This window comes from Panthera tigris, chromosome C2 (genome assembly GCF_018350195.1).
Source record: "Panthera tigris isolate Pti1 chromosome C2, P.tigris_Pti1_mat1.1, whole genome shotgun sequence".
NCBI classification, from domain to species: domain Eukaryota; kingdom Metazoa; phylum Chordata; class Mammalia; order Carnivora; family Felidae; genus Panthera; species Panthera tigris.
The window spans coordinates 82,888,321-82,901,558 of NC_056668.1; the positions used below are offsets into that span (position 1 = coordinate 82,888,321).

The 13,238-nt window shown below is 44.5% G+C and overlaps 1 protein-coding gene across 3 annotated transcripts in view; it reads left to right on the top strand.

Annotated features, from left to right (window-relative positions):
* Positions 1-13,238, top strand: part of KLHL6 (kelch like family member 6) — a 97,851-nt gene that overhangs the window by 12,136 nt on the left and 72,477 nt on the right. For all 3 annotated transcript variants that reach the window (XR_006222146.1, XR_006222145.1, XM_007077564.3), the window contains exon 2: positions 10,646-10,811. Coding sequence is in view for 1 of the 3 variants with exons in the window: in XM_007077564.3 (XP_007077626.1) it covers positions 10,646-10,811 (166 nt within the window). In the remaining 2 variants the exon portion in view is untranslated. The remainder of the gene's footprint in view (positions 1-10,645; positions 10,812-13,238) is intronic.

Below are 13,238 nucleotides of genomic sequence, written 5' to 3' on the forward strand. Positions count from 1 at the left end.
ACTCATTAAAAATAGGCTATATAGGGGCGCCTGGCTGGCTTAAACTCCAGGAGTTTTAAGTCGTAGAACATACGACTCTTGATCTTGGGGCCATGAGTCAATCCCCACGTTGCGCCTAGATTTCACCTAAAAAAATAAGCTATATAGAGTGTACATAGAGAAGCCTGTCTGGCCCAAGGGTGTTGATGTAAACAGAGGCACACACCGGAAACTGCTAGCTGTTGGGCATAGCTGCTTCAGGGGACTCGGAAGGGGGTATTTAGACCAGACTCTGAGGGGTCTTGTATGGCAATATTGAGCGTACATCAACATTTCATTTTCTGGGCACTTTTAATACAATGTTCTTTAGCATTTGGGCCCATTTGTTATTCATTATTCATTTGTCTAATTGTGTCAGTCAGGACCGTGCACTGCAAATGGTAGCTACTCAGTTCAAACTGGGTTCAAGCATATCAACAAAAGAAGTTATTTGCTCACATTATTTAAAAGTTTAAGAGTATTGACTTTAGGTCTTGTTTGATCCTTGTGTTCAAATAATATCATCAGGACTGTTTCTCTCTTTGTCTCTTGTCTCTGCTTTCCTCTGTGTTGGTTACTCTCTCAGGGAGGATCTTCACAGATGGAGGCAAGAAAATATCCAGCTGCTCCAAACTTTTATTTCTCCCAGCTCAGCAGTTACAGCAGGAAGAGAACTTCTCTTTCCCAGGGGTTCCAGGGAAAGTTCTAGGATTCGCTTTGATTGGACTGGCTTCTTCCTATGCCCATCAGTGAACTGATCACTGTGGCATGGGAGACTAATGTGCCATGGACTGTGCTCACCCATGGTCTAGGATGTGGGACCAGCTCTATTCAAACCTTGCAGACTGAAATTGGAGGAGGGATAGTTTCCTATAGGAAAATCTGGGTACACCTACTAAAAAAATTAGGAATAATAAGAAAAATAAGGAAAAATAAGAACTGCTTATTATATCTTTGTAGTTGAATCATTGCTGAATCCTGGTCATAAGCATTTGCTATGACTGATACTCTATCCTGCTTGATGTAGCAGGACAGAACAAGCCCTTTCTGTCATAAATTTGGATGGGCTGAGTTACATGACATGCTGAGGCCTCAGCAATGGTCCAGTGGAGTTGGGAGGAACACTGGTGCTATAGAAACATGGCTGGAGTTCTGGTCCCCAAAGATGCCTGTGCAGTGTCCTTGAGGAGTGGCGAAATTGGGCAAAGAGCTTGGTAGGAGGCAGTTCTTTCAGGGCTTAATAATGTTTAGAGTCAGGTGGGGGGCAGCTCTGGGGTTCTAGCTCCTCTGTCAGTTTGGAGCAAAGACTTAGTCAGCAGCTGGGGGTTCGGGGAGCTGACTCCAGGCTCCAGATAGAGATAGCAGCATGTGGTTAGTCATGTCTCTTGGAGATGGCCATGAACCTTCAAATCCTTCTCTGAAGACTCCCCTCCAGGTGTGTGAGATTTACATGTGAACTGCGGGTAAGAACAGAGAATTGCACACTGTTTATTATTAATAGGGCTTTGGCACCACATCCTGTTTCGGAACTCCTAGCTCTAATGAACTGTGTTACTTGAATATAAGCTGCAGGGACCCCGTCTATACAGCTAATCTGGAGAAAGACTTACAAGGCCAGGATGAGGCCAGCTTCCATCTGAGCCTGCGTGCCCCACCCCCTACCCGTAGTTTGGGAGGCAGCTTTAGGCCTCATGGAATTCTAGGAGGGCTGAATCTCAGAAGGTGAAAGGGAGAATCTACAGAGAGGGAAGATTTTCAAGGGCATGTCTGCCCCAGCACCATAGCCAGTTATTTCTTTGACGTAGAACTGTGTGCAATCTCCTCCTTCTCAGGGTGAGCCGTAGGGGCTTGTGTTGGGAAGTGAGGTGACCTCTTCATAGGGCATTGGTACTTGAACATTGGTTTGCCAAAGAATTATGGGTAGGGGTTAGGGGAGCCTAGTAAAATTCATATTTCCAGCCCCATTGCCAGGGATTTTGATTCAGTAGGTCTAGGGTGAGTGGGGTTCAGGATTCTGCATTCTTAACAGTCATCACAGGAATTCCAAATGCAAGTGGTCCAAGGAACATACTTTGAGACCCATTGGCTTTGAGGGTGGACTGTCTGCAGGCCAGAAATGTGGGCAGGACTCCAGCGTTGGGACAGTGTCTATATCGTAAGGCTTAGGGAGCACCTTGAGGTCAGAAATGGGGCTGAGCCAAATGTTTATGTCCTTCCCTTGGTTAGGAAATGACAGGTGAAAGGTTTTGGTGCCCTCAGCGTAGAGGAGCTGGGGACCATCAGGAGTGTTGTCATCCCATGCTAGGTCACCCCTGCATGTGCTCACTCCCTGCTTTTTTGCAGTGGAGACCCCTTTGACCATCCACATTGGGTTTATATCCAAGTAATCTTTTCTTAATAATACTATTCATTGAGCAGCACGATTACTAATTAAATTTTTTAACCAATTGTATAGACATTAACATTTATATATATATATATATATATATTTTTTTTTTTTTTTTTTTGAGAGATAAAATGTGTGTGCAGGGGAGGGGCAAAGGGAGAGGAAGAGAGAGAATCTTAAGCAGGCTCCATGCCCAACTCAGAACCTGACACAGGGCTTGATCTCATGACTGTGAAATCATGGCCTGAGCTAAAATCAAGAGCCAGATGCTTAGTTGACTGAGCCACCCAGGTGCCTCAACATTTATATTCTTAAATAGAATTTACTCAGTTAGTTAACCAATATTAAAGCTATTCAACACAGAGTATGTCACTAATGCAGAGGAGTTAGTTCCTGGTATAAATGAGGTGGTGAGGGGATTAGAGGAAGAACAAAACAGGGGCAGCATGGGTGGACCTAGCCTAGGAATGAAATAGTGGGGATGGTGGGTGTTGGTCTGTAATTGGGTTTAGAGGTATAGGAGGGAGGAGGTGGGTGTGGAGGCTCAGGGAAGGGGTAAGCCATAGTAATGTTGGGCTAGGTGAAAGATTATGAATTGGTAACATTTAGGAATGGCAGAGGTCTAAGTGGAATGTTCCGGTGTGGCTGTGTCCTTTCCAAGCTCCAGGCCCTGGACTTGGGGGTGTGATGGGAGTTCTCTGTGGAGGTGGAGGGCTTATGAGGCAGGCCTCCTCAGCCTCAGTCTCCCAAGTGTGTTTGGTAATTTTGGAGGTGCTGATTCTTGTCAAAGCCAAACACACAGGGGTTGGGAAGGACATGTCATTTGTTCATTCATTCATTTTCTCCCCAAATATTTACTGAGTCCCTACTAGGCTCCAGGCACCATTCTAGCCCCAGGGATACAGTGGTGATTACAACGCATGCCCTCACTCAATTTAACAATTGTTAAACTAGTTAATTTCAGGTTGTGACAGGTTGTAAAGAAAAATAAAGGAGGTGAAGATGTTAGGGGGTGACTATATTGGGGGCAGCATCAGAGAGGGGCTCTCTGAGGAGATTTCTGAGCAGAGACCTGAATGAAGTGAGGATTAAGGCCGGCAGAACTCAGAAAAGAGTGTGGTCCAGGCTGTGTTTGGGGCCATGCCCTGACTTCATTCCAGAAGACTCTTAGGCCCATGGAAGTTTTCATGGCTATTGTGGGAGACGAGCTCACTTGCCCAGCCTCTATTTTGGGATTGGCACTGACTCACTGCTGAGTATTGGGCAACTGGCTCCCAGCTTGAGACTATTTCTACTGTAAAATGAGGATCTTAATAGCTACCTCTGTTTTACTGGAATCTCATGAGAATTGGTCAGTGTCTGTCTAGAAAGTATTTTTTATTACAAAAAATTGTATTTATCTTGAGTATAAGCTAAGGAGTAAATGGTTAGCAACTAACTCAGTTTTGTTTTTAGAGAGCAAAACTTAGTCCAGTTCACTTAGTGCTCTCACTCAGTTGACCCCCCAATGGCCCCCAATATGGCCTTGAACTTCTGCTGATTTTCTTGGTTTCAGCTCACTGTTCAGCTCTAGAATAAGAGTCCAAAACTAGATTCTGATCTCCATTCTATTGCTGACAACCTGTATGGCCTTGGGCAATTCACTTAACTTCTACTTCTATAGTCTTATCACCTATAAAACGGGTTATAATAATCAAGGAAGATAAGGCTGTTTGTCCTACAAAGTGCTATAAACATAAACATAAGAGATAACTGTTATTAAAGTGGATATCTAAGGGTGACCCACCTTATATAGGTTATATACTGTTTATGGGGTCCCAACTTTGCCTCAGTGTTTCAATGGACTGCTCAAGAGAGCAGGAGGAGGCCTGGGAGTTTGGTCTTTAAGAAATATGTAGTTCTCTCGTAGTTTCACCTTGTCTGTATTCAGTATGATTGTGTCCCAGGAGAGTGTATTTAAGTGACAGAAAATCAGTGACAAAGTCTCAGAAGAGAGCAGAGAAATGCTGGGATTTGGGGAGCCAAAGCAGGCAAAAAGAGCTTTAGAGAGAGGACTCTGTCTTTAGAGCACTTCCTTTCTCCTACTGTGTGACAGGCACCATGCTAATGTCTCTGGACCAGTCTGTGTGTAGCCCTAGCCTGACTCTATTCTGGAGGGGTTGTGGACAGCAGTGCAGTGACTCTGACACCCACTTACCTGATGATATGCACCAGGCTGAATGCTGGCAAGTCAAGGGTTGCAAGACAGAGTGTGATGGGTCTGCCTAGTCCAAGTATCTACCGTCAGCCTGACAAGATTCCTCTGGTCTGGTCCCAAATGCCTTCCCTTAGTAAGTGCTGGGTATTGTGCTAATACCTTGTTTATATTATCTCACTCATTCTTCTCAACAACTCACTGGGGTGAGTTTTTGCTCACTAGTACAAAGTCATGTAGTGAGTTTGTATTAGAGCCTAGACTAGACCACAGCCCCCTTTGCCTTCCAACAGCCAGCACTGCAGGCTCTTCCTACTCCTAGGAAGAGCCCCTTTGTGCACACCCATTCACATACACAGAAAGCCAGAAGTGCCTGAGAATTTTCCTGCTCCTGGGGTGGCCCCTAGCTAAGACTGTCAGGAGGTGCTGGAGTATCAGACCAGCTCCTTTGCCACTTGCTGAGACGGCTCTGGAGTATATATTCTCCAGCAGTCCCCTGCAGGGTTAGGCTGAAGTTACTTTCTATCCAACTTTTGTCTTGCTTGGCCTCCTCCCTTCCCCTGTCCTGCTCCTCCTATATCCCAAACACGTCACTAGCTTACAAGGGTCAGCTTCTGGGCAATCAAGATACCCACTCGGGTATGGGCTGAGCTGGAGCAGGATGTTATTCAGTGACTGATTACAAGAAAGAATTCGGAAGCTGTGTCTAGCTGTGACAGCCTGATCAAGAGTCCAGATGATCCCAGAGATCCCAATAATTGTGTCATACACAGAGACTTCAAAAGAGCCCCTCAAAGTGGAAGGCATTGAATTAGGGAATTTATATTCCTATCTTATTTAATATTAAAACATCTATTAGACTTTTCCAGTTTTCATTGGCATGTTTGAGATCATACAGATTCAACAAAGTTCACCTTTTACTAATCTTAAAATCACATTGTACGTGAGGTAGCATTTCTCAATTGTACTTCGGTGGGACTCTGTTGATATGTTGCCTCAGTTATGTGAAGCTTTGTTTGACCCCATCATCACTGCCCACCGTCTCTTGCTAAACGTCCTGTTTTCTGTGTATTGATCTACGTGACATTTATGTGGGTGACATTTTTTAAAAAAATTTTTAAATGTTTATTTTTGAGACAGAGAGAGAGCATGAGCAGGGGAGGGGCAGAGAGAGAGGGAGGCACAGAAGCTGAAGCAGGCTCCAGGCTCTGAGCTGTCAGCACAGAGCCCGACGCAGGGCTCGAACTCACAAACTGTGAGATCATGACCTGAGCTGAAGTCAGACGCTTAACTGACTGAGCCACCCAGGTGCCCCTTATGTGGGTGGCATTTACTTCACCCCCTGAGATGATTGCAGATCTGGGTGATACTCTGGAGCAGTGCTATCTAATAGAGTAGCCACTAGCCACATGCAGCTATTCAGCATTTGAGTTATGACTGGTCTGAATTGAGATGTGCTTTTAAGTATAAAATGTCTGTGAGGGATTTTGTAGTCTCTGTGGGAATAAGGATGTAAGTTATCTCATTAATAACTCATTAAAAATATTTATTACATCTTGAAACAACATTTGAGGTGTATTGGGCTAAATAAAAGATATTAAAATTAATTTTATCTCCTTTTACTTTTTAAAAACATGGTTAGTAGAAAATTTGAAATTACACATTTGGCTTACATTATATTTCTATGGGCAGTGCTGCTCTAGGGACTCAAAGAAAGGGAGGTTTAGCAAGTGAAGTTGTCCAAATCCTGGACAGGCTGATCTGGGAAGAAATTGTGTGGATGTTGTGATGGCAGGGTTCTTTATGTGATCAGGAGGCAGCAAGGTGAGTCCTGTGTGACACCACTTTAAAAGGCATGTGGTTCTGCAGATGACCATTCATCTCTGGCTAGGAGGATTTATGACTGACAAAAAAGGCTTTTAAATCGGTCATCTGCCCACATGACATCACTGCCTTTCTGCTTCCAAGTACTTTGCAGAATTCACATTTGCTGTTTCTTTCTTGCTGTCATATTCTTGAGGGAAAAGAGGCCAGTTGAAGGAAGAGAAGAGGAGGAGGGAGGGTGGGAGGATTACTGTTGATTAGAACAGGGATGGGAGCGGGGGTGGGGTGGGGTGGGGGGGGTGGGGGGTGGGGGGGGGCAGGGCACTAGGAGACCTTAGGGAGAAGATCTCATTGGCTAACACAAAAGGCTTTAAAAGTCAGCTAGTCAAGTGATTTCTCTCTTTTTCTCAGTCTCTTTCTTTCTGGGGACTTTTGATTTTTGATGTTTATGATTGTTCCTGGGAAACCAGAAGCAGGTACCTTTGTTTTGCAGATTAGGAAATGGGGAAAATAAACTGATGGGGGATTCCCAGACAGAAATAGGAGGTGTGGAAAAGGGAGGAGGAGCAGGATTTAGGGATCAAATTCCCTCTGTGTTGGTGTGGAAGTCCCACTTTGGGGAAGTGCATTCTATCATCAGGGCCCTACACTGGGACTTTCCCATTTCAGTGACTTACTTGGCTGGGAGATAATGATTCTCTAAGGCTCCTGTTCATGTGTCTAAAGCTCAGGAGGTCCAGTCAATTAGCAGCATGGTGATTGCCTCAAGTAGTACAGTTTCTGGGACAAGGCTTTGGCACTGTCACAAGCCTCCCGGCTCTGTTTGGGTGCAATTAATGCTTTACTCCAAATGCATCCATCACCAGCAAACTAAAGTGAGAACACACCTGTTAAAAATGTTCTTTTTGGGGCACCTGGATGGCTCAGTCGATTAAGTGTCTGGCTCTTGGTTTTGGTTCAGGTCATGATCTCACGGTTCATGGGATCATGCCCCGAGTTGGGCTCTGCGATGATGGCGTGCAGAGCCTGTTGGGATTCTCTCTCTCTCTCTCTCTCTCTCTCTCTCTCTCTCTGCCCTTCCCCTGCTTGTTCTCTCTCTCTCTCAAATAAATAAACTTTAAAAAAAAAGTTCTTTTTGAGTCCTGCCTCTGTTCATAAACCTTCAGTGGCTCACCATTGCCCACTGAATAAAAAACCTAACTCCTTAGCCTGCCTCTAGTACCTTCCACAGTCAGGACCCAGGTTATCTGTTTGGACTGATCCCTCCCCACCCTCTCTCATCACCCCTGGGCTCCAGCCAAACCATGTGCTTGCTAGATCCTCTGCCTGTCCCACACTCTTGCATCTACTTACCATGTTTACTACCTGGATGTCCTATCCACAGTTGTCACATAGCAACCTTTTCCTTCTCCATGGGAAGCTACCCCTTGCCTCCACAGCACTTTACAAGTCTTTTTGACCCTTGTAGACTATTATTTGTGCAGATGTGTCCCTGCTAGATTCTGAACAACTAGGGACTAGGGGAGAGACAGCCTGTATTAGTCAGCCTGGACTTCCATAAAAAAATTGCCATGGACTGGGTGTCTTCAACAATAGAAAATTATTTTCTCACAATTATAGAGTCTGAAAGTCCAAGATAAGAGTGTCAGTATGGTTGGTTTCTGGTGAAGACTGGCTTATAGACAGACACTGTATGCTTACAAGGCAGAGAGAGAGATAGAGTTTTGATGTCTCTTCCTCTTCTTTTAAGGACACAAATCCTATTGGATTATGACTTCACCTAACCTTAATTACCTCCTAAAAGCGCTATCTACGTTGGTGGGTTAGGACTGCAATATATGAATTTTAGGGGGACTCAGTTAAGTCCAGAGACTGCCTGATATTTAAATCCCTTCCAGCTTTAGCCCAGTATTCTACGCAGAGAGGGTGCTCAGTAAATGTATGGCATATTGAAAGAAATTTAATTCCATTGCCTCCAAGTAATTGTTTTTATAAGCTGTGCTGTTCAAGCCTGTGAGACTGCTGGGGGCCCACAGCTCCTGGGAGGGAAAGAGGGAGTTAACAGGTTTTTGTGGGAATCAGACTGAAGGAATTGTGTCAGCTATAGCTATTAAGGATCAGCCTCATGAATATACTGTCTCTGGTGGGAATGTTGCAAGGCTGCTGTCCATTCATAAGGGAAGTTCCATATAGTTTTTGTGCTGAGAACAATAGTAATTCTCTGAGCATTTGGATTTGTTATATATAAAATTGTGTGATTGTGCACTCAGATATCACCTCACACCAGTCAGAGTGGCCAAAATGAACAAATCAGGAGACTATAGATGCTGGTGAGGATGTGGAGAAACGGGAACCCTCTTGCACTGTTGGTGGGAATGCAAACTGGTGCAGCCACTCTGGAAAACAGTGTGGAGGTTCCTCAAAAAATTAAAAATAGACCTACCCTATGACCCAGCAATAGCACTGCTAGGAATTTGCCCAAGGGATACAGGAGTACTGATGTTTGGGGCACTTGTACCCCAATGTTTATAGCAGCACTCTCAACAATAGCCAAATTATGGAAAGAGCCTAAATGTCCATCAACTGATGAATGGATAAAGAAATTGTGGTTTATATACACAATGGAGTACTACATGGCAATGAGAAAGAATGAAATATGGCCCTTTGTAGCAACATGGATGGAACTGGAGAGTGTGATGCTAAGTGAAATAAGCCATACAGAGAAAGACAGATACCATATGGTTTCACTCTTATGTGGATCTTGAGAAACTTAACAGAAACCCATGGGGGAGGGGAAGAAAAAAAAAAGAGGTTAGAGTGGAAGAGAGCCAAAGCATAAGAGACTCTTAAAAACTGGGAACAAACTGAGGGTTGATGGGGGGTGGAAGGGAGGGGAGGGTGGGGGATGGGTACTGAGGAGGGCACCTTTTGGGATGAGCACTGGGTGTTGTATGGAAACCAATTTGACAATAAACTTCATATATTGAAAAAAAAAATTGTGTGTGTAACTGACCAGATGGTCTCTCTTTTGCATTGGTCAAATGGGAGGCCCACCCGTAGTGACAGTTCAGTGGCACTCCTAGCCTCATTCATAGACTATCTTCATGTCTCCACTCACATATTTAATCATCTTTACCCTGCTTATCATTTATGCAATCATTATATTTTAGATACCTTTTAAGTTTTCAAAACTCCAGAAACACAGTAGAACTTCAGTGCATTTTAAAAATAAATAAAATTACTCATACTTTTCTTGAGAGGAATTGATAATTCAAATATCAATGTCCAGGTAGCATGATAAATTCACATATGAGCCTGGGAGGGGATAAAAAAAATCTTTGTATTTCTACTTATCTATTAGTTATTGAGAATCCTTACAGCAAACTTTTAAATGACTGCTAAAATTCCCATTATAGACGAGAAAGCTGAAGCTCCTGGAGATTAAGTGACATGTCCAAGTTCTGAGTTGGTGGATCTGGTTTTCAAATCTTGGTCCATCCCATGTCAAGATCAACATCTTTTCCATCTGTTCCCCTGCTTCCGGGATAGACACTAAATATCCAATAGTCTAGTACTGGGGAGGGAATAAGCATAGCCAGAGGTGAGACAGAGTAATGGCCTTGGGGAGTTCTGTCCTATGATAAGGCAATTCGAGGCTCCCAGCTCCAACTAGGAAGCCATAGACAGGGGTTGAGCCTCTGGAGTGAGAGGTACTAGCAAGATCTCTTGTGTTACTGGAGGGCATTTGGGCCCCAGCTGGCCAGGCCTGGGTGTGGAGGCCAGCTTCCAGGCCAGAGGAAGGCTTAAATGAGAACTGAGAACTGAATGAGAAACCCTGTTTTGGGGTACTAGTAGTTGAGAAGGCCTGGGCAGGGGAAGGGTGCTACAATGCTCCCAGAAGACTCTCCAGCACTTTGAGCCATTAAAGTAGTTCTTTGGGCCAGTAAAGTAGTTCTAGATCCCACCAGCTTTGCCAGTGGGGCTCCTACTCTTCCTTCAGATCTGGGATTGCCTTAGGGACCACAGCTGGGTGCAGCAGAGCAGGACACCTCAGTTCAGTAAGTATTAATTGAATGTCTGGTGTGTTCTGGGTGTTAGAGGAACACAGAACAATCATCCCAGGTCCTGACCTTAGGGACCTCGCTGTTCTGTGGGGGCAGATAAGTGTGAAGGGGGTCTGTTAAGGTCATGGTAGCACTCACATTCACACATCTCTCTTCCAGGGCCATGTTCTGCAATGATTTAAAGGAAAAGTATGAGAAGAGGATCATTATCAAAGGGGTCGATGCTGAGACCATGCACACTCTTCTGGACTACACATACACCAGCAAGGCGCTGATCACCAAGCAGAATGTGCAACGGGTCCTGGAAGCTGCTAACCTTTTCCAGGTGTGTGAAGAAATAGTTTCAGTGCTTTCCTCTGGAGCAGGGGAAAGCAGTGATTCCTCAGAGATCTGTCTGGACTGGCTCTCAGGCCTATACCTGGGACATACATACAACCATACTCATACCCACACTTAGTTGGGCCTCTACTTACTTGAAAGTCAGAAGATGCTCCTTTGGAAGTTTCCTCAGAGGGGGTGAGATGTGGCATTGACTCCTTAATGCCATAAAGCCAGGGCAGCTTGGTGCCTGGAATCTGTATGTATTTCTTGACTGCAGTAACTACAATTTGCAGAAGCCTAATTGGAGCCAGGGGTTCCAGTCACCACTTCATATACATAACTTCGAATCCTTACTGGGAAGGAAGGGAAGGCAGTTTCTTCTCCCTATTTTACAGGTAGGAAGAGCAAGGCACAGAGAAGGGGGTTATTTGCACCCTGGGCCTTCTGCATCCAGGGGCTACATGCTTGCCACTAGACCCTACAGTCTCCCTGGGAGCAAGTGTCTAGACTTGGGGGGAATGCCCGATCTTGACTCGTCAGCACTTTGTGGTGAGTATGAAAGAAGAGCACTTTTCATGAGGGGTATTGCAGAAAATAAAAGACAATCCTTGGGATTAATTAAGTTTATTCATTTATTTTGAGAAAGAGAGAGAGAGAGAGAGAGAGAGAGAACACACACACACACACACACACACACACACACACACACACACGTGGGAGAGGGGCAGAGAGAGAGGGAGAGAGAGAGAATCCCAAGCAGGCTTTGCACTGACAGTGCCGATGCAGGGCTCGAACTCACTAACCTCGAGATCATGACCTGAGCCAAAATCAAGAATCTGATGCTTAACCAGACACCAGCCACCCAGGTGTCTCTAGGATTAAGTTTTATTGTTTCCTTTTGACTACGTTTGTTTCAATCTGACTACAAGTATATTTAGCTTCATTGACTAATTAGATCCACAGATTCTGTCAGTTGCATCCACAGTTATCATTGGGGCCCCATCCCAAGTTACTATCTTTACCTAGGTCTAAAAGTACACCTTAAACTTGGTTTTGCCGGGTGAAGACAGAGATTGTCTCACTGAGGATGTTGAGATTTATTGACAAACAGAGTCTAGGGACAAACCAGGTCATTCTCAGGGACTGAGACAAACATCAGATCTTGTGCATGGTTTGGGACTTGGGGAGGTGGTATCCTTCTGGATCCTCAGTAGGTCAGTGGTTGAGGGGAAACAGGTGGGGAATGAGGGGCCCAGAGTCAAGACCAGGGGCTATGGGATTTTTTTTGTTGAGACTGGAGCCTAGGCAGGATCTGTGGAGTCCAGCAAGGAAGGGAGAGTAGAAAGAGGGAGGAGAGTCAACTATAAAACAGCACTGATGAGTTACGAATAATTGCCAATTTTATTGTCTCAGCTTCCTCAGGGTATATTGTAAAGATACAGAGCAAGTTACTTCCATCAGGACTGGTCATGCCTTCTGGTGATGTGTCCAAGTCAGTTACCACCCCCACATACAGCCCTCCCCCCTTTCTCTGTCCTTACCTGCTTACGCCTTTAGCCTTACTAACCGGCAGGGAAATAGTCCTCATTATGTGGAGTGAGGGACTCAGTAGCTGTATCATATTCCTTCCCTCCCCCCCAACTGCTCCAACAATCTGACCTCAGCGAAATCCTTCCCAGGTCAGATAGGGCCTCTATCTAGTTCAGCTTTTACCTGGGGGCTAAAACAGAGCTTCATGTATTCTACAGTGGGTGTGTGGGTGTGGGTATATGTGCAAATCTTTATTTAGCCTCCTTGTTTTCAGTAAGATGTCCTCATGTGTCTTTCTCAGTTTCTGGTGTCCCTGAGTCCAGAACCTCTCTGGTGTGGTTTCTCCAGAGATAAATCTTTTCCAGCAGGAACAAAAAATCTATCTTTTGTTAGGTTATAAGAGGTGGGGAGGAGTCCCAGGAGGCTTAAATTCTTCTTAAACCCACCCTTGTTATCAGCCCCATCTGCCCCGGCCTTGCTATTTCCCTGGGACTGTAATATTTCTGCTTTCTGGGGTTCTGAGGGACAAACTCCTTTGTAGGCACTTGGTCTGACCTCTCTTCTCTCAAAAAAAAATCACTCTCCAGTCTTCACATTCTGTGGTTTGGGGTTACTGATATCTCCTGGTTTCAGTGAGGATGGAGTTTGTGTTTCTGTTTCTTGTTCTCCTTTTCAGTTTTGGGTGATTTTTATAAAAACTCTTTAGATAGTAAAGACTGTTATCTTTTGTAATAATGTTGCAAATATTTTCCATTGGTTATTTGACTCATGATTTTTAGTAATGACTTTTTTATATATAAAATTTTAAAATTAGTGTTTAGTCAGATCTATTGATCATCTCCTTGATGTTTTTTGCCTTCATTGTATGTTTTTAGAAAGACCTTCCCCATTGCTTAATTAT